Source organism: Ammospiza caudacuta, chromosome 15 (assembly GCF_027887145.1).
Source record: "Ammospiza caudacuta isolate bAmmCau1 chromosome 15, bAmmCau1.pri, whole genome shotgun sequence".
Taxonomy (NCBI): Eukaryota; Metazoa; Chordata; class Aves; order Passeriformes; family Passerellidae; genus Ammospiza; species Ammospiza caudacuta.
In genome coordinates this window covers 15,425,505-15,453,295 of record NC_080607.1, presented here as the reverse complement: position 1 = coordinate 15,453,295, position 27,791 = coordinate 15,425,505, and the positions used below count along the sequence as shown (strand labels likewise).

At 42.3% G+C, this 27,791-nt stretch overlaps 1 protein-coding gene across 1 annotated transcript in view; it reads left to right on the top strand.

Moving 5' to 3' along the window:
• Positions 1–27,791, top strand: part of CDH4 (cadherin 4) — a 415,329-nt gene that overhangs the window by 242,601 nt on the left and 144,937 nt on the right. Inside the window, exons 3-4 of the mRNA XM_058814611.1 lie at positions 5,259–5,482; positions 20,712–20,888. Coding sequence (XP_058670594.1) covers positions 5,259–5,482; positions 20,712–20,888 — 401 coding nt within the window. The remainder of the gene's footprint in view (positions 1–5,258; positions 5,483–20,711; positions 20,889–27,791) is intronic.

Below are 27,791 nucleotides of genomic sequence, written 5' to 3'. Positions count from 1 at the left end.
ACTGCAGGAAGCAAATCTGGCTGTGTATTGTATGATAGTGTGGGATTTACTGTAAGCAGGGGTGGGATAGACACAGGAGTCCAGGCTTAGATGTGGCACTGTGTGTAAGTGTGATGGCTCAAGTCAGTCTTAATTTCCACACAACACTGAAACACCATCTCTGAGTTGTTCCAGAGTGGTTAAAATGCCTGTGGTATCTGGGTACATCCATCCTTTTAATACAGAGAAACAAAATAGGACAAGATAAGACAAGAGGGAACAGCCTCAAGTTGCACCAGGGGAGGGTTAGCTTAGAGATGAGAAAAAATTTCTTCATTGAAAGGGTTGTCAAGCAGTAGAACAGGAGCCCAGGGAAGTGATGGAAGCACCATCCATGGCAGTGCTCAAATGGCATGTAGATGTGGCACCTGGGGACGTGGTTTAGGGCTGGACTCTGTCATCTTAGAGGTCTCTTACAACCTTTGTGACTCTGTAATTCTGTAATATTAAATCTGTAATATTAAAATCCTGCCTCCATTTCAGCATTTTCCTTTTGTAGACAAGATATTTCAGTCACAGAATAATTCCACTGTGTATTTACACATGCTCATGGGACTCCATTTCACACAACAATTGCAATAATTTGTGTGACATCCCTTAAGTTTTTCACCCTGCACTAATCTGGAAATGCCCTGTAGTTTGCAGGGAGAAGGATCTGCTCTGTTTGCTTTTTGAAAGTCCATATTTCTAATTTCTCTGTCTTTTTCACTTGTATCTGGTGATGGAAGCAGTTTCCTGGCAGTTTGAATTCCAGGACTCACATCCCAGCTTTGCTCCAGCGTGGCCATGGGGATTTCACTGAGCTGCACTTGGTTCCCACTGCTGTAAAACAGTTTTCTCACAGACTCACAGGGGGATTGCACCAACGTAAAGAAAGATGCCTCCAAAATGTGGCCGTGTAAAATTTTATGCTGCATACTTACTTTGCCCAATAAATGCAGCTTCCCAACAAGGCACAGCACGCTCTGCTTCACATTAGCACTTAATGGAGAAATCACTTTGTGAGGCTGTAATGTGCCCATGCATTTTTGTGGTTAACTGAATGGTTTGGTGCCTGTTCTTAGGCAACAGGAGCCTCTCCAGACAGGACCTGTTTGGGATTTTGTAATTTCTGGCGTGGTGACACGCAGGGAATGCTGGCCAGGACTGACCCCCCTGCAGAAGCCAGAGGAGATGGATGAGTGCAGACATTTGGGAGCGTCAGGCCAGAAGTGCCGGGGCAGGAATTCAAGTGATTTGCTCGTGATCACACAGGAGAGACATTTCCGTGCACGGTGAGGACTCTGCAGGTTACCCAGACATCTGAAAATCCCAAAGGCTGCTGTTAAGCCATCCTCACCTTAATGATGTTCACAGAAGGGGCGAGGGGGGGATTTGGCAGCTCAGATTTATCGCAGTGCACCGGGTGCAGGGGAGCTGGTCAAGAGACACGACTTGAAAAGCAGATGGATCCTGCTGGAAGTAGTGCTGTGTGTTTGCTGCTTTAAAGTTCATCAGGCAAGAAACAACTTTTGCAGAGATAATCCTCAAAACCACGGTGAAAAACAGAGTCCTGAAGGGACCCATATCCTGAACTGTGGGATGATGTCCTGCCAGGGGGTTTATCCTAATAAACGAGTATTATCCCTCCTGCTCTGCCAGCCCTGTGCTGCTTGCCAGAGGGGGCACTTTTAATGGACTAAAAAAAGTCAAAGGAAAATCCAGAAGGATAAGGCTAAAAGCGAATTCTTTGGTTTATACCATTTATAGTCCTATTAAATTCAGTATTTCTCTCAGACATTTGGGGGGCAAGAAGTTCAGTGTATTCGTACATCTTTCAAGATCCTGACTTGATCATTTGACTCTGGCCAGCCAGCTTAACAAGCTAAATAATAAAAGGGAACAATGCAAAACTTGTTGAATTTTTTTTTTCACCCTGTGTCTTTTTTGAAGTAAAATACCATTTTTTTTCCTCAGATGCCCAGCAGTTTGCTGCAGACTCCTGCAGCTTCTCTGCCCATCCCTCAGTACCTGTTTCAGCTTATCAAATTGTTGTACTTCCTCCTTTCATAGAGAAGCAATTAAAAATGATGAGGGTAAAGGGTTAAACCTAAAAGCTTGCTAATGAGGGTGCCTTCTTGGTTTTCCTTTCATCAGGTATTAGATGTTGTTTTCAGCATAAGCTTTCGATAAGCTTCACTGAACATTTTTCCAGTGTATTTTTTAAAAAGTTGTGGGTTTTTTTTTTACCATCCTGTAAAAATGATAGATGTGTGACTCTGCTGTTTATCCAAAATCCTAATTACTGATGCTGCAGCTTTTGAATGTTAGATTTCTGCAGTGTTCTTTAGTCTTCAGACTGGTCAAAGAAAGATTGATTTGTGTCCACAGAGAGTTTTAAGACTGGCAAACACAGCCAACGGTTGTTTATTTATTTTTTCCATTATTTGAAAGTCAAAAGTTGCATCAACTGCGAATTATGTACACGTAGAGATTTCTAAGGGAGAAAAAGGAGGAAAAAAAGCAAAAGTTGTCTGCCATTGAATGAAATTTTAATTTCTATCTCCACAAGAGCAAAGAGTAGGGGTAACAGGTAGAATTTGAAATTATGGATGAGATTTCCTTTCCTTGAGCTATGCTCTTTATTATAGAACAATTGCTTGGTGGGGTTTTTTTCCCTAAGCCTGTACACATATATTTGGGAAAAGTATTTTATGGATAAATATATATAAATGAGGTTTATAGATTTCGTGGATCTTTGAGGAGCTGGCTGTGCTAATCCCATGCTGAGCGTTCACCTGCCTGTGCTACCCGAGAGGAGCAATGTGGGGCAGAGAAGGTGCTTGTTTTTTAAAAAAAAGGAAAAATAATCAGACGATTTCTCTCAGGGTTTTCTCCGTCTCTAGTCAAGTTTGTTTTAAACTAATGGAAGTAATTAGCAAGTCACAGAGGGACTTTGTCTACGAGGTAGCCATTTTTAGATAATGGAGCATAAAAGTCGACACAGTGACATATGACACCAGAGCAGCATCTTGGAGCCACGAGCTGGGTCTTAAGCAGATGTTTAAGTACTTTGAATACTGAAATCACTACATACACATATAGAAAGGTTGGTTGCTTTTTTTTTCCTCTCAGACTACTGTAGGGCTTTTTTTTTAATCTCAGTAAAATCAAAGTAAACTCTGAAATGTTTTTTAATGTGCAGCCATTATCACTCCTTTCTCTCTTCTTTAAACGTCTTTCAGTGAGTGATAGGTGGGTACTTGGGGAGCAGGGATGGAACCCGAGTTTTACAGTGACCATTACACAGCAGAGGGGTGCAGCAGTACAGCAGCTGATGTGCCAGGTTCCTGACACCGACCATGGTGTTGAGCTGAAAATAAATAACATTTAGAAGTGAGGATGCGCTTGACACGTTCACACATGTTTATTGTAGCTGTGAATGCAGGGGAGATTTGCAGAAATTCCGGAGAGATGAGGGTGATCTCCCAGCAGGGTGGTCCCAGAGGTCCAGGGAATCTCCCCTCGCAGCTCTCTGAGATTGTCCCAGTTCTTGTAGGTGCCAGCAAACCCTGTGTGTGCTTTCCCTCATCCAGGGCTTTCAGGTAGTTTGTATGTACTAGAGAACTTTATCCATCTCGTTTTTTATAAATCAATGTGTGACATTCGCTGTTTGTGCCCAGCAGTTGCGGCAGCATTTGGTAACACTTCCCACCACACACATGAAAATGTACCAGTGTGGTCTAAATAAAAACACAGCACAGAAAGCCTTTGTAGATGTACAGTTAGGACACAATCACAGCACCCCAGTTATTGAGGGGTGAAGGAGGGGAAGGATTTTCCCCTCCTCTGCCCCAGTCTGCTCCTCATTTCTCCCTACTTTGATGTGCCTGGGGGCTTTGACAGCCAGATGTGTTGAGCCATTTCTTTCACTTGTGCCATGGTTGAGGTTGTATTTTTTTTTTTTTCAATTTAAATCCAAATTAGTGCTTGATTCAGCTCAGAGCAGCACTGCAGAGCTGTGGTTGGTACAGGGGGAAGAGGGCAGCTGGGATAAAAGTGTCCCAGAAGCTCCTCTCCCTGGAGTGCCCTGCATCCCTGCATCCCCTCACCACAGCCAGCCTGAGTGGATCCATCTGACCCAGCCCCTCTCCTGCAGGAATTTAGTGTTTGCTGAAGCCCAGCAGAGCTGGCCCAGCAGGTTCTCCTCCTCTCCAGGCAGGCTGGAGCATCTCAGCATGAGAACCTGCCTGGCAATCCGAGCCGGAGCGCTGTGCATCCCCTCTCAGTCACTTGAGATGTTTGTACGGGTACAATCTGTTTTCCTTCACCACATGTGTGTTCCGCCCCGCGGATTACTGAAATGGCAGAAAGTGTTTGGTTTCCTGTGTTATTAGCTGCAGGTTCCATTTCTATCCGATTTGTCAATTCTGTCACATAATAGGGTTGAGGTTTTTTTTTCCTGGTCTAATGTATGTGACATGTTTCATAATGCCAATAAAAATAGTTTTCAAACTAGACTGTGAAAGACTTTGACCAAAAAAAAAGGCGAAAATAGAAATATCAGCGACTGGGGAGCTTTGATCTGACAAAGTAGGCTTTCAAATGACACGTTATGGTTTATGAAGCACAGTTTTACAGTTCCTTTTTGCAGTAGCTGTAACATGTGAGGGGTTGGCCAAGGTGGGAATGCAGCTCAGGATGGGGGGTCCAGTTCCAGCAGCAGATGCGTGCTCCAGAATGGTTTCAACTTTTATTTCTGTGTTAAATTTTTTTGTTGTTTTTATATTTCTGATAATGGAATTGTTATGGGCTTTTGAATTTCAGTTAAGAATGTGCAAATAGCCTATCTGGTAAGTAGGTTATTGAAGGGTTAGGGAAATGGAGAACATTTCCTGAAAAAAAATACCCACAGCGTGGGTAATAGACTCCAGTTGAATTTAAAAGATAATGGCGACAAGGGAGAAATCCACTTGTACAAATGGGGAACAGCTGTGTTTGAGATCTAATGAAACTGTATCAAATACTTTAAAAATGGCTTACAACTTCTTCCCTGGGGAACAGAGATAAAGCACAAGAGCACTCCTGAAAGGTCGAAGAAACAGTTAAATCATTTCCTTGATGGTTATTAGAGATATAGAAGACATCAGTGAAAATTAAATGTCTGAAACTTGTATTTGATTGCTTTCCTTATCACGCCAATCTCACACATTTCTCCCCTCTCTTCCTCTCTGTTCTAGTAAAATTTAATAACTGTGCTGGCAACAAGGGCGTGCGGTACGAAACCAACAGCCTGGACTTCAAGGTGAGGGCGGACGGGACCCTGTTTGCTGCCCACCACCTGCAGGTGCCCTCCAAGCAGCTGATCCTGGTGGTGACCGCCTGGGACCCCCAGAGCCTGGGCAGATGGGAGGCCATGGTCAGGTTCCTGGTGGCAGACAAGTCCCAGCACAACGGGCACAAGGTAAGAGGTTTTTTTTCAGAGCTCTTTTTCCTGCTTTGTTCTTCCTTTGCCCCAAAGTGTTTTGTGTCGACTGGTCTGTTCTTCATAAGGAAGTGTTCAGGTAGGAGATACCATGAGCAATATCAATTCCTACCATAAGGAAGTGTCCAGGTAGGAGATTCTGTGACCGTGTTCACAGAGGTCTTAGGATGAGGGAAGAGATGAGGATCTGACTCCATGTTTCAGAAGGCTTCATTTATTATTTTATCATATATATTATATTAAAACTATACTAAAAGAATAGAAGAAAGGATTTCAACAGAAGGCTAGCTAAGAATAGAAAAAGAAAGAATGATAAGCAAAGGTTTGTGTCTCGGAGAGAAAGTCCAAGCCAGCTGACTGTGATTGGCCATTAATTACAAACAACCAACATGGGCCAAGCACAGATGCACCTGTTGCATTCCACAGCAGCAGATAATCAATGTTTGCATTTTGTTCCTGAGGCCTCACAGCTTCTCAGGAGGAAAAATCCTAAGGAAAGGATTTTTCATCTAAGATGTCTGTGATAAGATACCATGAGCAATATCAATTCCTATCGTAAGGAAGTGTCCAGGTAGGAGATACCATGAGCAGCATCAAATTCCTTGCAAATGATCCTTGAACCTCTCTGACAGAAATTACTTAAGGTCTCTGGTGAGGGAATTGTTCTCTAAGTTCATGATTCTATATTTTTAAGTGACCACTTGTCTCTGTCACACACCATAGGTCATGTACATCATGTTTGCACCTCATGGCTGATAATCTCTCTTGACTCCAAGTCAAACCAGGAGATGAAGGGTGAAGAGTCAAAACCAACCATCTTCCTGATGGTTTTAAGCTCAGATTTCTTTTGTGACAGCACAATCGCGCACTGGCAGCTCTGCCCTGCTCTGCGTCTCCCCGGTTCTCAGAATCGCTCTTGCGAGCAATCTGCACGGCCCTGCAGCTTGCAGAGGGGAGATTTGGGCTTGTTCCTTGCCTTGCAAGGGCAGGGAGCGTTGCAGCTGCCTGATAAGGGCCCCGTGCTGACACACGGGGCGGGCAGCGAGGCTGCGGTGCCAGCCGTGCCCTGTGCTCAGTGCCAGCAGCTCCCCTCGCCCACCCCGGCTGGGAGAGCCAGAGCCAGCCTTGCAGGCAGCAGGGCACAGATGGCTTCTTGCTGCTTTAGCTCCATACGGGCGGCTGTCCCTGCCCTGCAGGCTGGGAGCAGTGTGCCTTCAGTGAAAATGTGCTGGTGGGCTGCGCAGAGCCGCTGCAGCTGGGGGCTGCTCCAGGAAAACACAGTTCTGCTCTGCCCCTAGAGTAGCTGCCACTTTCTCACCTCTTCCGTATCATTTTTGGCAGCAGCAGTTCACCATCTCATTTTCAGTGCTAGTCTGGGCTGAAGATCTTTCACTACACGGTGTAAATGCAGTTATCTTCAGTTATCAGTTATCTCTGGTGCTGGGCTGGTTGGGTGGTGACCTTTGGGCGGGATTTGGCAGGGAATTGTTTCAGGAGCCTGGTTTATTGCTGGATCTTGAGGATCTGCAGGGTAAGGATGAAGGTGTGTGTCCTGGGAGCAGCCATGGCTCCTGCAGGGGCAGGTGGGGTCTCTTGACCATCCATGGCTGTAATTTGGATTAATTAACCATTAATCAGTAATGGTCCAAACAGCAAGACTGGCTTCTGCTGCCATGCTGTCTGTAGTGCTTGGACAGAGTGCAGGGCAGAGTGAGAAAACAAAGAGAGACTTCCTATGTCAAGTTGTTAAAATTCCACCATGTAACTCTGTGATCTTTGGGAGAGTTTTTGTCATATTTGAGACAAAAAGGAGAAACTTGGACAGACTTAAATCTCTCACTTGCCCACTGGGCTGACCCCTAAGCTTTTGCAGGGCTTAGAGTCATATGAATGAACTTCTGCTACTGTTCAGTAGGGCTTGAGCTTGTGGAAGATGTAATTAAACCCTGTTTGTTATTGTCAACTCAATTTGCCATTTCTAACCAGAGAAATACTGCTTCCTTCTAAAAGTAATTAAATATTGGAGGAACAAAGTAAGATGTCTTACATACTGCTTTAAATTTCCCCTCAGTGTAGCAGAAAAAAAACCTGAATAAGCACACATTTCTGTTTTAGTAGAATATTTGGTTGGAAATTCATCTAATGTTAATGTAATCTGAACTCTGGTTGAAAACAGAGAGCTAAGCTTCTTAAAATTCATATCCCTCCTTTCTAAAAGCCTTATTAGTGTGTAGTTTGAGGCTGGAAAAATACAGAAAACAAGACTAATGACAAGGTCATAAGCAGTTTTATTGTGGGTCCCTATAGCAGACATCTGACTTGTGTTTTATTTAAATGCCTGTGGTTTTTGCAAGCAAAATAATCCTTTGTTTACTAAAGAAATAAATATGATTATGAGATTATTTTAAAAAATAATAGTGTTTGTGCAGAAAAAAAGAATCCCAAACCTTACAATATCCAGTTCAATATGTTTCAGGCCATGACCCTTATGTGTTTTGTGGCTTTTACTAGAGGCACATTTCACATTTGGTTTTGTGTAGAATAATATGACTCAAGCAGAACGATATATATATATATATGTTTTTTTAAGACATTTTAGATTGTTTTGTTATACTCAGGATATGGAGATGGCAAATGTGGGAGAGAAAGGAGGAGGTGACCTGAGAGAGGGAGGGAGACCAGTTTTCTTCTGGTGCATCCATTTATTTCCATTTTACTTTTTAAATTTGTGACTGATTTTGCGAAAATGCTGAACAGTTCCCAGACATTATAAATAATTGGCATGAAATTCAGTTACTGCACCTGCTGATCACTGTTTGTTGGCACCTATAGAACAAGAAAAGTCCTTTTGCCTTGGAGCAATGAGCAGTGGCCCTCAGTGAGGGCAGTCCCTTGTGACAGGGGCCCCTCAGAACCCCCTCTGAAAGGATAAATCAGAATTTATTTCATTATCATCCAGGGATTAAAACTGCATCAAAACCAGCCCTCCTAGAATGGCCATTATTAGGCATTTGGTTTGCTGTGGAGGTTACAATACAGAACAAACGTTATGGGAGAAATCAATGTTTTTGGGATGCTGGCTGGGATTTTGGGGGGCCAGGAGTGACTCTGCCTGCACAGTGGGACAGTGGGCTGCTTTCCAGGAGAGCACAGAGGATTCTTCCAGCAATAAATGACCCTTTGCATCTGTGATCCTTTCTTGTCACAGCATCTGTGACTGAAAATCTGCTTTGGTGCTGGCCAAGGGCTTCCAAGGCAGCAGATCATTTCTTGTTGGGCCAGTCCTCCCCTTGTGTGATTTCACTGCAAAATCAGCATGTTTGGGTCCACACCTGTACCCCAGACCCCCCAGCCGAGCCTGGCTCTTGATGCAGCCTCACATTTTAATGGGGAGGGACCCAGCACAGTGACAATTCCCCCTTTTTCACAGTGTTGGCCTTATAAATAATGTGCTGGTTGCTTGGGATGCCTGAATAACCTGCCAGATTTCACTGAAAAACACTGTAAGGAAAGAGTTCTAACTACTAATTAAAGTGTGATGCTAGTAGGGTGAAATGATAGAAAAGAAGGCAAATACTTTTACTTTATGATACATGAGGCATACATTTCCCCTCCTCGCCAGCAAACCCTTGAATGTAAACTTTTTTTTCTGGTTAATACAAGTGATGTTAGTAACTCAAGGAACTTTTTTGTTCAGTCTTGCAGGAAACCTGATAGCAATTCAATTAGAAAATGCAAATGAGGTCACACATTTCCCACAAGAGTGCTGAATTACCCCAGAGGAAGCTGAGTGATATTCCAGCATAACAATAAATACTTAAGATAAAATTTCTTCCTCTGTTCTTGTCTGGCTGCCTGTTGTTCCATCTGAAAGTTTCAGTCGGGGCTGTGGGTGTAGTTTGGGAAGAAGGAAAAAGAAAATAAAAGAAAAAAGAAAAGAGAAAAAAGAAAAGAATAAAGGAGAAAAGGAAAAGAGAAAAGATGCTGTTTTTATGAAGTAAAGTCTTTGTGGCTTGTGTCAGCATTTGTGAAAGATGAACTTGAGTGGGATAATGCTCCAGAAGAAAGCAAAGTAAAGCTGGGCTTTACTTATCTGGAATTAGCAATGTCTTCTTTTCTAAGAGTGCATGCTATTATTTTGAAAAATTGGATATTGATTCAACCAAAAGTCTAAAAATGAAAATTATGTTTGTGAACAGTGACATTGCTGAAGACTGCAATCCTCAGTGTCCTGTTTTTTAGTTACAGAAACTCAAATTTTCCCATTTATGAGTAGAAATATTGTGCATTTGTCCTTCACACCCTGCACCTGCCCTCTGTGTCCATCAGTCCAAGCTCCTCCTCATCATTCCTTGAAAATCAGCTTCCCCCACCCCCTGTGTTGGCTCATCCTTCTCATTTATATTGATTATTTTCTTTAATTTTCAGTCCTTTCATGTGTCTAAGGCACATCTGGCAAATTTTCTTCTGTATTTGTTTAGCTGTCTATTTTTCTGTAGTTCTCGCCTCACAAGTTAAAATCCAGATTGTAGAAATAGAGCATAGAAAGGAATTCACAGCAGAAGAGCTTAGAGGTACAGGATATATTCAGCACATGTAAGATGTCAGTCATCTGCTGCCAGTGGCTTAGTTTAGTGGGAAAAAAATACTGTTTTCTTTGAACTGTGTTTATGTCAACCAAAGTTTCTCATTGTTTGAGCTTTTCAAATTCTGAGCATGGAAATATGTAAATTTTTGTAATGCTAAATCACTGGGAATTGTGCAATTAAATTCAGAAATACGTGAGGTCTGTAGCTAGTGTTTAAAACATTGAGAGCTGCTGTCAGAAATCAATTCTTGCTTAAGCCCAGCTTGTGTTTTATTATATCTCTTCTTATTTTGGGCTGCTTTCATAACCCAGCTATGAGTCCACAGCCAGACAATGTGAATGCGAAAAGCTGGTTCTTACAGACACAGAGCTTTTTTTTTATTTAAAGCCTTTAAATAATCATCTGTGGTATTTCACCTGGCAGTGGTTCTAAATTCCAAGAACAGCCTTTTATTGCTGATCACAAGCACAAAGGTCTCTGGGCAAGGAAAGGCTTATTCAGCACTGCTCTCATTGATGGCCTGGGTCATTGTGCAGCCAGGATGCTCTGCACAGGCTGGGAGCCCTCCCTTGAAGGGGGAAAATCAGAGTTTAAGTGGGATCTGTGCTTCCAGTGACTCCAGTCTCACTGCTGGGCAGGTGCACCTGGAGGAAATGAGACAAAATGCGTTCACTTTGTTCCTTCCTTCTTTTCCCTGCTCTGGGGTGAGGTGTTACCTGTGGCATCAGGGTGAGGGGAGTTTGCCCCATCAAACTGTTTTATCACTAGAGAAGGGCTGGAAAAAAATGAGGTTTTGGTTGTCATCCTGCCTTTTTCTGATGATACTGGTGCATATTTTGAGTACTGGGTCATTACAGTGGCACTGTCCTCTTTCACTACCTCTGTGGGGGATCCAAGGCAGTAAATAAATACAGCAAAATGGCAGTTGGAATAGTTTTTATTTCTGTATCTCATCAGTCAAGCAAGACCTGGATTTATCTGTCAGGCAGGGTACATGCAGAGATTTCTGTTTCCTTCAGATAACTTGTGAGACATTGTTTGGGGTTTTAACAAATCAGATCAGTGGAAAAGATAAGAAAGAAGACTAATAAATTAGTATCACATAATTGTTACCAGTGAGACTGCTCATGATAATTGTGCAAGTCTAATGAAGATGCATCTGCTGAACTTGCCTGACCTCGTGCTTGGGTGAATTTGAGCGTCTCACATGTAACCATTGCAGGAGGAGAGAGTGGTGGTTGTGACAACACGTGAACCTGCCTGGCCTGGTTCTCAGGTGTGCTGCATGCCGTGGCCTGGTGCTGCAGCCAGGATGAGGTGTGACACACAGGTGCTCATTGCCTTGGAAAATCAGCCCACTACGGGAAGTTTCCAAGCACTGCACTTGCTGCATTTAGTTCTTAAGCAGTCAGCATCATACCGAGGGTCAGGCTCAAAGCCGTGCTCAAAAGAGCATCTGTAAGTGAAATTCACTCTAGATGTGTCTTCCTTCAAACAAAAAGAAGTCCTAAGGATTGAACTGCCTGCACGGAAATAAGTTTTTCCTGATGAAACAAACCCCGTGGACTGCTGCGTGCTCCTCCCTGTGATGTGTTCCTTGCCCTTGCCAGATCAAAGCTTTTGACCTCCCATTTCATGTTCTTTGTTGGTAACTGCTCAAGTCTGACTGCCACTTCAAAAAAAAAATATTTTGGACTGGATATCCTAAAAATACCTTCCTTGCTGTGATAATCTGATGACAGCTGCTTGTAAACATGACTTTGAGTGCAGACAAAAATTGCTTCATACAGGCACGTCCATTAAAATAAACTGGTTGTAGGGGCTCTGAGTGTCCAGGATCTTTCCTTTAGCCCAAGCTGAGACACATTGGTAGATGCAAGCTCAATTTTGGTTCCTCCCAGCCTCTGGAGATCAGGTCCTGGATTTTTGGGTGAGGCAGTGACCCTCTGGCGTGTCCAGCTGGAGGAGTGCCAGGGATGGGTGTCCAGCAGGGCAGAGTGGCCTGAGGACCTCAAGGATTGGGATTTCAAGCACTGTTCCCACCCAGCAAAGCATTTAAACTCAGGTTTAAATTTGATCTTGCAAATTGAGGTAAATTGAACGTGTCCTCACGGTCAAATTTGAGCATTTCTTAGGTGCACTCTGGAATTGGAGGATAAAAAAAAGAAGAGCAGTCTTTTCTCAAGAGCCTCTTGAAATAACCAAAGGATAACTTGAAAGGGCAAATTCTCACACTAGCACTGAGGAGAAGTACCAGACTGAATTACTTTACTTTGTGCTAAAGTAGCAGCAGCGCCTGTGATCTTTTAAATCTCTTGTGATCTTTTTACTTGCAAACATTATGAAGAGGAGGAGTATTGTTACATTTAATTCATTATGATTATTTTAATTCATGTATCTTTTGAACCTCATGGCTTTAAAGAAGTAAAATGAGATTACAATTTTTCACAGGCTTTTAAGGGGTAGACTTGCTCCCACTTCTTTCTGTGATGAAGAGCACTTGTAATAGTCTGAGTTTTAGAAGCAAAAGAATTGTGTTTTGGAGCCATGTTTTCAATTATTTTTTAGAAATTTTATTGGGGTGGAAGAGCTCAGATTGCTAGCCCAGATTTTTCATACATTTTCTTCAAGATCAGGTGCAGGATGAGAGAGGTAATTCCAAGCTGCAATAGAGGTTTTCACTGTATAGTATGTGGCAAGATCTACCACCTTTATTCCTAATAGGCAGTACATAACAAGTATGAGTATTTTGTGATTTAATAGCCCTACTCTTGAGAAGTGCTTGTACTTCTGAAGCCATTGTGTATGGCTTCTCCCAATTATGAGAATGACATTAACTTGAAGATAGAAGTGTCTCTTGGTAAACACTAGAAGGTAGAGTACAACAGTAATTTAGATGTTTCTTAAACAATCCTACCTGGGAAGCACTGTGAGATTAGTTCTTACAAAGGGAGTGTGAAAAGGTCAAGTTGATGTGGGGAGCTTTGCAAGGAAACAACCTCATCAGAACTTTTCCTGTTGGGATAAGATGTTCAAGCCATAAAATGAGGAGGAGAAGTACATCCAGAGCTGTGCTTTGGGGGTGATGTCATCTTCTGCCCATTGACAGCTCTTGCAATATTCAAAGCCTGACAATGGTAAGAAAAGTATTACAGATGCTGGAAACCTGTGGGAGCCATAAAAGATTCCACCAAAGGCAGACAGATTTCTAAGGTACCTGCTTTGGTATGTGATTCTTCCAGAGAATGGGAGAGGAAGATCATTCAAAACCTTGAGAGAGTGCACTGGCCAGGAGGTGCCTCTAATCATCCGTGTGGTACCACAGAATAAGTGTGAGCACAGCTCTGCCTCTCCTTCCCTGCTGGCACTCCCATCCCTTAGAGATCCTGTGGGCATTTTGTGATTTTGTGTCTGCTCAGTAACGACGCGAGCGCGCTGCCCGCGCCCGTCCTCGCTGCAGCACTAAAGCACAGCCCATTGAAGTGCTCTGCTGACTGCATTTCAGCTGCAATTGGTGATAACTTACCCAACACAAAGCGTGGGTGAGCTCAGGAGATTGCTGACTTCAATTAAATTATACTGGGAAATCAGCATCTCCTGTCCCAGCCTGGTCAGCAGGCACCCAGAAAGCCCCATTCTGCCCCAGGGGTGTTAGCTGCAGCCTGTGTCCATGGGGACCTCACCAACCCTGTTAGGTTTTCTGATCAAAGAGATTAACATGTATTTGAGTTTTTTTAAATAAGAATCTTCTGTGGTATGGTAGCCACATGGGTATCACCTTCTGTGATAACCACATGCCCAGAGCTGGTGCATCTCTTTTCTCTGGAGTCCAGACCTAACTCAGCATTTAATTACAGTAACCCACAACGGGCCCTGCTGCACCTTTTGCAAGGAAAGGATCTTCTCCTGCTCACTCACAAGCCAGTCTCTCGTGTTCTCCCTATTTAAAAATACCCTGGTTTTACCTCGTACTATTCTTCAGCTTTTTTATTGCTTTGCACCCCTGCAACACCAAGGAGCATTTTGACTTCTCGGTCACTCTGATCACATTTTAGTACTTCTATCGGGTAAAGTTTTCCAACGCCTGCAAAGCCAGCCAGATACCTAACAACCTTAAATTTGCATTCATGCCTCATTTTTCAGCTCTCAAGGAACAGGGCATGTAGAGCTTTGACACTGACTCCTCAGGAACGAGGGGTTTTGGCATGGCTGATGCATTTGTGTGCGTTTCGTGGCTCATTCTCCTCCTCTGAGGGCAGTAACTTGGTTAGCTTTTAGTCAAACTTTTTCTTCCCTGTCAGCTGATGTGTTCTGGAAGCTCGTGCACTTGCCAAATCTGACAATTTTTCTTACTAATTGACTCTAATGCGAACTGCTCTATGCAGCCCCACTGCTAGCTGATAAAAACAAAAAGTAATGAATTTTTGCTTAACTAGCTGATTTAATTAAAATGTTTTATACTGTACTTGTATGGTTTCTATAAATGGAGAGGTAATTTTGTTTAATGAGTTCCTAACCAAACATAACATTCCTGATTGTACGTAGCCAGATTTGATAAAGGTCACAAACGCTGCAATTCCACTGTTTGCTTTTGGAAGTCGTGATGATCAAACAGCTTGCTTGGGTACTGGAAATATCCTGTCAGGATTGGTTCCCTCTATTCCTGTTTATACCAGAAATTATTAGTATAGTTTTAGGAGCAGAGGGGGTTCTTCTCTGTATTTGGACACTGTTCATTATCTTTAAAGTGGAAGTGTACTGCCAAAATCCCATCTCATTGTCAATTAGTGGCTTCTCTGCAAACACATTAATTTAATGCCCCTGCTGAAGAGCTGTGGATGTTGGAACATCTTGCTGCTAAAACAATAGTTTTCAGAGCTCTTTGACACAAATCATTCATGAATGGCAATTTATGCTGTGATGGTAATGGGATGTGACATGCAGCTATCTTTGATTAAATTTACCACAGCTTACAACTATTAGTAAATAAAGCTAATACAGACAGTCATCTCAGAGTTCTAGAGGGTGGATAAGGAGAAAAACAGATTATGGATTCCTTACCTGTGCAGTTCCTAAATAATAGCTGCACATAGCACAAGTATAATAAATTAAAGTCTAAAATAAAAAGTCTGATCTTTTTAAAACTACTTTTTTTTTCCTGTCTCCAACTTCAGCAAATTCAGCAATGACCTAAATAAAAAAGGAATCAATTACCGTAAAATAAATAAATTTGCTGTTTGTTCTGCAACCCTTTCATTCTGCTGTATGAGAACACAAAATGGAATATCTCTCTATACTGAAAGATCAAAAACTGGAGAAATGGTGCATTTTGGGAAAAAAGGGTTCATTCATCCTCCACTGCCGTCCCTGATGTCAGCAAAATGTTGTTTCCTTAGAACAGAATTCATGCAAATGTTTATTTTGCAGTGCTCTCATGTTCCCTTTGTTAAAGAACTAAGCTCTATTTTCATTGTCTTATTTTCTGTTTGGTAAATATAATTTTCTCCTGTCCTTTCTGCAGCTACCATGGAAACAAGCAAAAATGCTTCAGATTAAATATTTTTTAATAGATTCTTTTTTTTTTTTCCCTGGTAGAAAATGGTAGCAGTTTTCAAAATGTATATTGATATAGGAGATGAAGGGAAATATTGTTTGAGCAATGGACTAAAGGTGGACTTTGTATCCCCTTGTATTGACAAAAATATATTAAAAACATGTTGCCTCAGTTAAACCCTGTGAGTGACACTAGAAGCAAAGCAACCCAGGTATTTCTTTTCTGAAAAATATCTGGTGTGAAGTGTTAAAGATCCTATGAAAATAACAAGGCTGGCGTATAAATAAAACAGGTTAAATCATGAATCATTTTGATACCTTGAAAATAAAGGCCTTATTTCCCTTCCTCCAATTGCAGGTACTTTTTATTGCAGATGCAAGCATAATATATTTTAGTGCTGAAACATTTCATTTTTCGGGTTGAGCCCTATGAAATTATTAATCTCCAACAAACGCACCCTAAGACTTGTTATTTATATGCAGGGAATGGCGGCTTATTTACCCAAACATTGGAGTGATCCAAAATGTTCAGCTAAGCAGGAACACAAAATATGATATTATATTATGTAAATGGGTTTGTGATACGCTCTGCTGGATAATAACTTCCAGATGTCTCCGTAGCCAGAGGCTGACGGATATCAAAGGCAGGTTGGCTGGGAGGGGAGACAAGCCAGCTGGCGAGGCCGGCTACTGCTAAGTGTAGCGGAAGGTGGGAGCTGGTGTTCCTTCACACTCACTGCTTCTCGTTGTGGGCTAGTGAAAAGTGAGTGCCTCGTGGCCTTCTTGTCACGGGCAGGATGGGGCTGGAGGGGCTGCTGGCATCCCGCGTGTCTTGTTCTGTCGGGGGATTATTTTTTGACTTCTTTCACGAGTAGAGGTTGGGTTTAGTCTGAGTCTCCCAGTAAATGAAAGGCTGGCGAGCCACAGACCAGCACTGACAGGAGATTATGCTCGCTAAATGGCTTTTCCAACTTACCCTTTATTCCCAGTGCCAGGTGCAGACAGGGAACGTCCCTGAGCTCTCAGCTCTGTGGTGTAAATGGAGTTAGTTGAAGCAGCCTCACTAGTTTGGAGTGAGGTGTCCTGAAGGTGTTGGGTTCTGAAGTCTGACAGCCCCTTTGGGATTTAGCTCCGTGTCCTCTTCCCAACGCAGCAGGTTGTGTTCACCATCCTTAAAGGCAATTCTAGACTGAAAAGGGACTGGAAATGACTCCTGGGAGATTCCACTAAGGCTGCTGACATGGACTCCAAGATACCCTTACACCTTCTGTGAAGCAGGCTGGGAGAGGAAAGTTCTTTTCACAATCCTTATAGATTGTGAAAAATCGGGATTGTGATTGTGACTGCATCTCCTCCAACCTCGCATTGCTTTCTGAAAGCTTCATCTGCCATCTCGCACACTGCTCACACTCTCGCACACTCGCTCACACTCATGCACACCCGCTCACACTCTTGCTTTATATCATACAGCCAGCACGGGACTGCTCAGCTTCACCAGCAAGCTCTGAACGATTCTGCCCCAATACAAATACTGAGGCATTAGCTCCTAGTGAATCCAAACTCTCCTGACAAGTTTACATCCCAGCATGGGCTCCTCTCCTGTTGTTTCTCTTCATCCCACACTTTGTAATTACTTTTTCCCCTTGATGTTGAAGGTTTTCATCTGTTTTGGCTCAGCCGTATTTATCTAGCTTATCAGTATCCTAAAGTGATGGACAGGCATAATTACTGAATTATCTGACTATTTTATATCCTCCTGTAATTATCTCTGTATTACCAAAACCCATGCTCACATATTCCATGTTTAGAGTTTGATCCTGTTGTAACGAGTTATAAATGTCACCGTGTCATTTTTGGAATGGAGAGTGGATTTCACTTTCCCCTGGGCACGTGTTCCATGGATTGCCTGGTGCTGTACACCATCATTTTTGTGACATGTATAAGAGAGTCACAAAAACAATGGGAGGGAAACCACCCCAAAGCAGCAGCACTAGAGGTGCTTGACTTGATTTTGTGAAGGACTCTATGGACAGTTTGTGCGTTCTGGTGGCACTACAAAAGGTGGAGGAATATTTTATCTTTTGAAAACGTTTCTGAGATTCTGTTAAGCATGTGGCCAGTGAGGCCATGAGAAAACAAGCAGTTGTCATCTCAGTAAAAACTGTTCCTCAGCAAAACTAGAATTGGAAGCTGTGTTTTAGAGTTCATTTAATTTGGTGTCATATTCTGCTTTTGAGTTGAACTTTAGATTCTTACAAACTCAAAAACACTGGAGAGTTTGTAAGAATCTACACAATCTACACTGGGGCTCACCGTACAACAATACTGTTATTCCAGATATGTTCTGGATGTTTCAGTCAGAGATCTGAATAGTTCTGGCATTTATACTCACCAGACTTTGTTACTGCATTTGTCTCACAGCTTTTAAGCAGCAGAAAACATGTACAACATATTTAAACAACACCAGAGAAATTAAGGTCAAGAGAATGCATTGTCAACAAATGAAGATAAAAAAGAGCTGTTGTTTAAAAAAAAAGAAAAAAATTTCTTGTTGCAAGATGCTTTTGAAATTCTACATATCAAATTCAGAGTCATGTTGATGATTTATTCTAATATAGGAAAACATCATCAAGAGTGACAAGCAAGCTAGTCACTGTCTAGTCACCTGCCAGCAAGTATTTCATACAGACTAAAAAGCCTGGTATTGCCTTGCTGAGCTGACACTAATTATTTCAGTATACATGGAGCTCTGGGACTCGTGTTAATTCTCAAGTCTGTCTTTAGTTCAGACTCATTCCACTGTGTAAACTCAGAAGAGCACAAATTATTTGACCATCCTTTCATAATCTGTCCCCATGCTCACTTGCCAATTATATAAACTGATCCAAATACCTGCTCTCAAAGGATTCCCATTTGGGAATCACAAGCCAATTAAAAAAAAATTGGGGATATCCACTATTCTGTGGCTCATGTCTCATAGTCCTATTTCATGTTGTCATGCATTTCTGGGTGTCTTCTTTAGATAAGATTGATTTCATCAGTGTTCAGAAAAGATACCTTTTTGGCAATAAAATCATTTTTAAATGAAACCTCTTTTGGCTATAGCATTAGATCCCATGGTGAGGAGGAGGTCAGCAGTGCCTGCCACTGTCCTGACTATCCCAAGAAAGTCTCCCACTGCCACACCACAAAGATTCTGTTTCTTCGTTTATTGCCCACTTCAGTAAGCGTTCTAAGAGCAGCATCTAAATATTGAACATGGTGCTGTGATTTTTTTGGAGGTGTGGAAACAAGCACTTAGGTGAACACAACCCACATGGTGAGTGTGAGACAGGACCTGAGGAACGGGCCTCTGTGTGTGACTGAAAAGACCATATTTGTCTGTTCTGTGAAAATTCAGCTCTGGAACAGGCTTGTTTTTAAGTTTTGCAGTAAATATAGCTGCATTTTGGCACAAACGCTTCCAATCCTTGCAGCCAGTGGATGTCTGCCCTCCAGAGGTAGCAGAGATCAGAGCCATGACCCAGCTGTGAGAATGGGCTCCTTGCTGCTGTGCCCAGCTCCCAGTGTCTCCAGCCTTCCTGGAGAAGGTCCACACAGCTCTGGAGCCACATCTCATTTAACTTTCATTTACTGTTTAGTTTTCATATACTGTGCAGTCTGGAGGTGACTGCCTGTTTCTTTACCTCCCAGTCAGGAATTGAAATGTGCTAATAGATGGATTTACATCAAACTAGAAGGCCTGAAGCAATGATTCCCACTGAAATCAGTGCCTACAGATAACTGCTTGGAGGGTGTTTGGGTTTTCATGTTTGGAGTAAGACAAAAAGTGAATGTGGCTTAAAATGGCAGGAGCCTCAGAAAATGCTTTGATAGCTTTTCCTGCATTGCTCTTGTGTGTTGGGGCACTGGGTTTGGGATGAGTGGGTTTTTTGGGGTTTTTTTGGAGAAAAATAGCTGAAAATTGTAACGTTCTGAGAACAGTATTCCCACTGGATCTTACCTCAAATGAAAAGAATGTGACTTGCAGTCTTTGTGATTTATGAAAGTTTAAACATTTTCTGGTGGGAGTGCAGGTCACCATATGGTAACAAAAGCCCTTGCTAGTTATCTTTTCTGCAGACTTTCAGAAGTAATTGCTGGAATCCTAGAAGACCACAGAGTATTGAAGTATTGGGACTGCATAACCTCTGAAGAGCCTTCCCAAATCTACATTTCATTGATTCATCCATTCTATAAGGCATAAATTTTCTAATAGTGAGCCAGTCTCTCTAAGTCAAAACCATGGTCCCACCATTTCCATTTTATTCATAGCACTGTAACATCTCCAACACCAAAGTATTCCATTCAGGGAATCCATAGTTAAAAAATCACAAAGAAAGACTCAAAGTCACACCAAATAATGAAAATTTATTGTGCCTGAGATGTATTACACTACCCAGGCAGCATGGGGTGTGTATTTTGGGATTTGTGTTCAAAACCCAGCTCTCATATAAAGATCATTTGTTATGAAGCACTAAAAATCTGAACTAATGCACCTTTGCAGCCAAGGGGCTGACTCCCTCTGGCTGGGGTTGGGTTTGTGTGGCAAAATACTTTTGCAGAGCCACAGCCTGTAGGTTTTTGTAGCCCTGCTCATGCTTGATACCAGATTATAAAGCTGGACCCATGGCATGGACTGTAAAGGAATCCTCTCCCATTCTTTTTGTTCTGGTAGATTGCACTTATGGGAAATTTTCAGCAACTTCTTTACTCCAGTTCTCTGCTGCATCTCCTTGCAGCTGGTGTAATGAAGACAATACATTCTGGGAGGCATCTTGACTTGGGAGTCACAGCTCCATATATTTGTGAATGTTTTAGTCGATGAGGTGGTGTTAGGTCATAGCTTTGACTTGATGATCTGCAAGGTCTTTTCCAAGCTAGCTGATTCTCTGATTCTGTGTTTCTGTGAAAAGGAAGCAGCAGCAGAGCTGCCGGTAAACACGCTGTGTCTTTGTCCCCTGTTGGACAGGTCCTAAGGAGCGAGGAAGGAGCTGACTGTCTGTGCTTTCTTGTCCCCCACACAGCCCAAAGGAAGGAAGGCTCTGCCCGGGGAGCTGGTGCAGCAGCAGAGTGACACCCTGCTGCCCTGGAGGCAGCACCAGAGTGCCAACGGGCTGCGGCGGCAGAAGCGGGACTGGGTCATCCCTCCCATCAACGTGCCCGAGAACTCGCGCGGGCCCTTCCCGCAGCAGCTGGTCCGGGTGAGTTCAACAACAAAATACTGGTCATAGTGCTCATAATAATGGTGATTGTGAAGCAGTAGGTGTGGGAAGCCTGGCTCAAAGCACAGGCTCTCTGCTCTCCCTCCCTCCTGCAGGAATTTTGGAGCAGCCCTTTCCATGCCGCTCCAAAGCTCCTCGCCCCAGTTTCCCTCCCCAGCTGACGGCAGCCTAATCGCCTCCTTCCAGCCAGTCCCTCCTGAGACGCTGGCACTGCTGCCAGCATGGCACTGTGCCCGCGCTCTCTTCCAAAGAGCTGCTGCAGGTGTAAAAGCTGGGCTGGGTGGCACCCAGCAACAAGGGTGCTGCATCCTTCCCTCCCATGCCGCTGCAGATGCGCGGTGCCCGGGGGAGGTTGGCTGCCTGCCGCCGCTGCAGATGGATCCGCCAGCCTCCCCTGTGTTGCTACTTTCTTTCTTCACAAGGATAATCTCTTAGATCAAGTTTACCCATGTGGTTTTCTGTGATGATTACGGGATGACAGGAAAAGAAAAGGAAGGGAAAAGGAGTGTTTTTACAGAGACATTTGGTTGGTTTATTGTTGCTGTTGATGAGTGTTAGCGAAATACAAACACGTGTTGCTGTTCCTCTTGTGGGTGCTGGTTTTGGGTTTTTGGAGCAGTCAATTGATTAGCTGTAAAAAGAAAAAATAATAAGTAAAACTCCTTGGCAGACATTTGCAGCTAGCTCTTCCCTTGGAAGAAAATGGCAACAATATAAAAATTCAAAAGTTATTTCAAGTAGCAGTGGTTTGTCATTGGCATCCCTTCTCAGGAAGTTCATTTAGTCCTTTTTAAGCAGTGCCTGGATTCACATGAGTTGCATCATTACCCGTTTCTCTGTCTGGGATGAAGGGGCATGTTCCCAATTCAGCCAGGGATTGGATAAACTTGAATTGTTGAAGTCATTTCTCTGTGCAGTTAGGGAGTGCAATAAGGACTAAGAAGTACCAAGTGGCAAATATTCGTATGTCTGTCCTGAAAAACCAGGGAGGAAAGCCAGAGAGTCTTTGTGTGGTCAGCAGTGCAGGGTACAGAGTGACCCATTAATGTGCTGTCCTACTGAGCTGAAGAAATGTCTGAAGAGGAAAATAACCTGATGTGTCAAAAATGCTTTTCTAAATTAATAATTTAGATTAAATCCTGAATACCTGTGAAAAATAAAGGGGAGTACTTGCTAAATGAACTTGTGCTCTCTTCCATTCCCTACCGATTTCTTTTGAGTTTTGACTAGACAGCAAGAGGACAACTTGGCACCAGCTTACCATGGCAAATTTGTTGATTTATAAGGATTGAAATCTCTGTGGCACTTTTTACCCTACAGTCTGGAGATGAAACAGAAGGACTCTACTATGCAAAATTCTAATATTAATGGAAATGACAAATAATAAATTTTATATAGGTACTGAGGAATTTATATTCAGCACTTAGACTACCGGTAACCTTGGAAAGATAACCTGGCTTATGGAAATACAGAACTCCCAGATTTTTAGTAATCTATTCCATTGCAGTTTTCAAATAAAGATGCTAGAGGAAACACTGAAAATGAAGTGAAAATGGGGTGGGAAATTAAAAAAAAACAAACTGGCTTACATGGCTGTTTTCCTCTTCACCTGACATACAGAAAGCATCATAATGACAGGGAAGATCATACAAAGAGTGCGACTTGATTAAGCGTGAGACCCCTGATGTTTCAGGCTTGGGTTGAGTTTCTGCTCCTCTGCAGCATCTGGCCCTTTTGCCAGCCCTGAATGTGAAGCTTGGGTGGTTCCTATCAGGAGTTACAGCTCCCTCTGTGAGACTTTGCTCTTTAATTATCCAGAATAGGACAAATCAACATCTTCAAAGACCAGCACTATGTGATTATTTCCATCCACATAATCTTCAGATTGCCCTGGAGCGTTTTGCTGTCTCCTAGATCTAGGTGAGAGTTTTGATCTGATTTCCCATGCTTTTGCTCAGTGGGCACTGAATATTTTTGTGTCCATCTGCTCACAAACTGGAACCAGAAGTGCACATGTGAAGTTGCAGCTCAGCTCTCATTTGTACAGAAGCAGGTCTGTCACCATTTTCTCTGCTGTTTTATATAAAACATTCAAACCTACCACTGGTTCTTGGACACTGAACTTTTTTTGGTCCAGAAAGACCAGCCTGAGCTTGCATTTTGTAGATATAACTAATGAAAACCAGTCCCTCCACAGTGCTGTCTTTGGTTCTGGCTTCCTCCAAGGGGAGGAAGGAATGGCATGAAAAATCTGATCACTAAAAAACCAGAAAGCCCTACCAGAAGTACATTTTCATAGAACCACTTGCTGTTTGCGTTTTTATAGGTCAGACTAATTTGAAATGCATAGGCAAATCTTTCAGGTTCCCTCCTACTCCTGCTTCCTATTGTGAAGGTAAAAATTCCATTTTATGGAAGTTGATTAGTTACTTGTCAGTATTTTTAGCAAGGCTGTGCCTGAATGAAGTTTAAATCATAGCAAAGGTGAATGCAGCTTGATGGGAGCCACATACCTCGAAAGGCAGCCCTGTCTGGTTCAGCTGGGATCAACTGTAATTCTCTGCTCATTAAACCATTTCATTCTGATAAAATATGTTAAATGAAAAAGTTTTTAGAGAAAAAAAAGAAAAAAGGAACATTATCCCTGCCAAAAAAACCCTTCTGTTAATTACAGGGTTTTTTCTTTCTGTGGAATATCTGTGTCTGCTCATATACATCAACCACACTAACTAGGAAATGTGTTTCAGAAAAATAATAGCTGAAAAAATAATAATAGGAATTTCTAATTAATTTTGGCTGCTGAAAAGATTTACTTACTCTTTGAAGAGTTTAAATTAACATCTGACATTTATAAGCTAAAAAAAATTTGTTAGTGTACAAAAATGTTTTGCAAATTCTGCTTTTGTCTTTGAGCTGAGAAAACAGTTATCAAAATTTATTGATATATGCTTATTTATTTTGGAAACATTTATGAAAATCTTGAGTTTAATTTCCTTCTGCTTCACTTCCACCTTTGTACTAGGAATAATATTGTGCATGCTGTGAAATATTTCACTGTTGTGAAGCTAATTTCATTACTAATTGTCAGGTACTCTCATTATTATAACTGAAGTCCATAAAAATGCCTATTAAAAATACAAAAACAATATGAAATCCCCCTCCTTCTCCAAGCAAATGACTCATGCAGGCACACTGATCAGCTAAGATAATATATTAAATAGTTGCACCCTTGCTGAGCTCTGTCTATTTTCTCACTGACTCATCCTTTTTAGCTACACGCGTAGCTAATTCTTAATTATCTATTATCTAATTATCTATTAGCTTATCTTGTATTTCATCCTCTTTTGAACTTCAAAAAGAATCTCAGTTTTGGATCCACAAGCCAGTCTCCAGCTGCTTCTAATGGGAATCTTGACTCAGTTTTCAAGGCAAGTCTTGGTCCATCTCAATGGACTGCATGAAAATAATTAATTTTAAAACAACAGTTCTTGTGCAGAGCTGGCCTTTGGTCATCTTTGACATGCTTAGATAATGGGCTCCTCTGTCAGCCACTGCAAATGTGTTCTCCTTTGTGAGGGCTCCAGGCTTTCAGTTCATCTCCAGGACCTTTGCAGAGCTTTCAGAGCCTCCCATCCTGCACTTCATAGACCCTCATTTTTCTGGCTTACCTTTATTAAGCATAAAACTGAAAATTTTGTTATTTTCCTGTTAGATCTCTTATGATAAACAACTTGTTCATTCTCATTACAGCAGCATGAAAATCCCCTGAGGATGACCAAGGCAGGATCTTGGTGCTCTGTCTCACAAGCTGCCTTGATTGCATGCTGCAGGCACAGCATGGGCTCCCATGTCTGAGTGCTGGTGATCTCAGCCACAAGAACACTGGAAATAACCTGATGTGTGTAACAGGGAGTAAGAGGGAAGGATGAATTTTATGTAAATTTAATCAGAAAGTCCTGAAGTGGCTTGGAAAGTTGGCAGAATATAATAGACCTGAAGACTCTTGTGTTGTTGCTTAGCAGAGGTGTCGTTGTTGGGTCGGGTTTCCAGCAGCACAGGGCACGTTAAGGGAGCAGAGAGCTCCTCTTGACACACTGCAAACCCTGTGGTGGTTTAGCACATCTTAAACTATCCTGTGACATTGAATATTTAATGTGAAAAAAGTTGATAGCACGCTTTCCAGCTCAGCCTGTTTGTGAGCCCCAGCTCACCCTGGCTCAGGAATTGGGTGACAGCTCTCCCAAAATCTGAAATCCTGGTGCTGGAGACACACAAGGCACACTGAGCTGTGAAACCCCTGCCAGCTTGGACCATCAGCCCTCAGTGCTGCCATCTCCTTTGCTCCTCATGGCTGTTCCAGCATGTGCCTTTGCTCTGTTTTAAATAGTTTTATTGTAGGAAATCCCTCTTGCCTCCTCTATCACAGCGTTGCTCACTGCTGTGAAATTGGCAGTGCAGAATCCATTAGCTCCCAGCTGCAAGACAGATGGCATCTGTCTGTGGTGAGAGAAGGTTTGTTGAGAAAAGGCCTTGCAAATGCTTCCCAAAGGACATCAGACCTTACTTTTCCTGAGAGAGATGCAGACAGCATTGATTACAAATAGACCTAGATCTTCCTTGTTCTCCACAGAAACAGCTGTTTCTTTTCCTTACCAGCCACACACACACTCAAAGAAAAAATATTTGCTAGTTCTGGCTCTCAGAGCATCTCACCTTTGTAATGCCCTGTGAGCATCATCAGCTGAAATTCAGAAATGAGGGGATTTGGTCTTCATTGTAACACTCAGAACAGGATAAGGAGCAAGCCCAGAGGGTGGAGAGGAAATGGGACATTGTGGAGGTTGTGGTGCTCTGGAGAGTCACAGCCTTTCTGTGAAAGATGCTCCAAGCATGTGATTCAACTGCAATTTCACACCACTAACCAACCTGGCACCAAGGAGGGAAAGATGAGCAGGAAGATTGGTCATTTTTTTGTTCATCTTGCTGTGGTCTTGGGTCTGGTCAAATTTGCCATTGATCTCCCCTCTGTGTGTGTGTTACCAAACCAGGACTCACACATGACTCACAGAATGAATGGACAAAGTGAAATGTGACACAGTGCTACTCCCTTGATGTGTCCATTTGAAATTCCTTCAAAGCCTACAGTCTGAAGCGAGTTCCTGAACATATTCCACGCTATATGTACTGCTCAAAGGACATCCCTGATGGTGCCATTCTCATTTTTCAGCACTCACTGGAAGAGAAGGGCAGATCCTGATGTAAATCTGTGCCAGAGCTGGTGGGGCTACCCCAGTGTGTGCCATTTGGGAATCTGGGTTGAAGGAAGCAGATGCCCAGTGCTTTATGGGCTTTCCATGCACACACACATCCAGCATTACGGATTGAAAAGTGCAGCTACAGCATAAATGCTCCATTTAAAATTCTCTTACAACAGCATTCAAGCCTATACTGTAATTATACATATTGTATTTCCTTGTATTCAGACCCATAGGGAATTTATATTGTCCTTGCTAAAGCCAGAGGGACTGAAGGAAAGCAGTCATTTAATGATTCAGCTGTCTTGGGCTCTATGATTTAATCAATCATATGAAAGAAATTTTTAGATTCTTTGTGTTTAGAGTTCTCTTGTCTGAGCAGAAAATGTTCCCTTTTTGAATTGCTTTAATAGCTGTATTTATGCAGCTGAAAGTTCCTTAAGAAATGAAAGTAAAATCAAATTGCTGAGAATGCCTAGATAATTTATCGGAGAATATTCAATTAGAATATATTAATATTTTAGATTTCCATCATTAATTTAATATTCAGAGATTTAATTTAGTCATTGAATTGCTGTAGTGCCATGCGTGGGTAGATTGTTAGGCTGAGTGCTTAAAACACCTGCCCCAAATGGGTGAATCTCACTTTGATTCCCAAGAGCACAAATGCCTTTCTACCGACATAAGTCTTGCAGCAAAAACTCAGACACTAAATCTTGCCTGTGCTCTGCATTTTTCCATAATTGCAGAAAGGAATAATACAATCTTCTAGCAGAAATAAATGCAAGAGCCTGATTTATTTATGCATTCAAATCCAGACTGAGGGGGAATTTGGTGCTCTGTGGTTCTGAGTTTGTCAATGTATTACTGAAAAATTTCATTTTGCCAGACTGGCCTTGTCACTTACTCAAGGAGAACTGTCGTAAGTGAGGTTGGGATTTAAAGGTGATTGACACTTTGCAGACAGATACCAAGGACTCCTATTGCCCAGTTCAGCTAAAAAAGCTGCCCTTGAGTTTTTGCCATTTTCCAGGATACTTTGGGAATAGTAACCTGAATGGGAAAATGTCCCATTAAGTCATAAAAAACCAGTAATCATAAAATGCCATTTGATTTGGAAGTGATAAATCTTTGAATGTAGCATCCCAGTTGCATGAAGGAAATGGAACCATTTTTAATTTCCCACACAACATAAAAATTGAGATTCTCAGAAGCGACTGGAAGCAGTGAGACTGCTCCCACTAAATGGGGGAAGTATCAGCATGACATTTCAGAAGTCTCAAAAATCATTGATAATATTTATGATGGACTTAAAATCATTAATTTAGGGTACAGCAAGTCGGACTGGGAGGAGGCTGAGATAACAGACCTGCTACCAATGACTACTGGTTAAATACAAATTGTGAGTGAGAGACAGGGAATGATAGAATTGTTTAGGTTGGGAAGGACCTTTAAGCTCCTCAAGTCCAGCTGTGATCCATACAGCCTTTGCTTAGGTAATTTTTCCTTGCAGGATCTGACTTTTTCACCCTGCCTGCATCACTGAGGACGGTATCTCACAGATAAGAACCCGAGGCAGGGAAGCTGAGTGGCTTTGAGACCACAGAGCTGTTACCATGGCCATGGG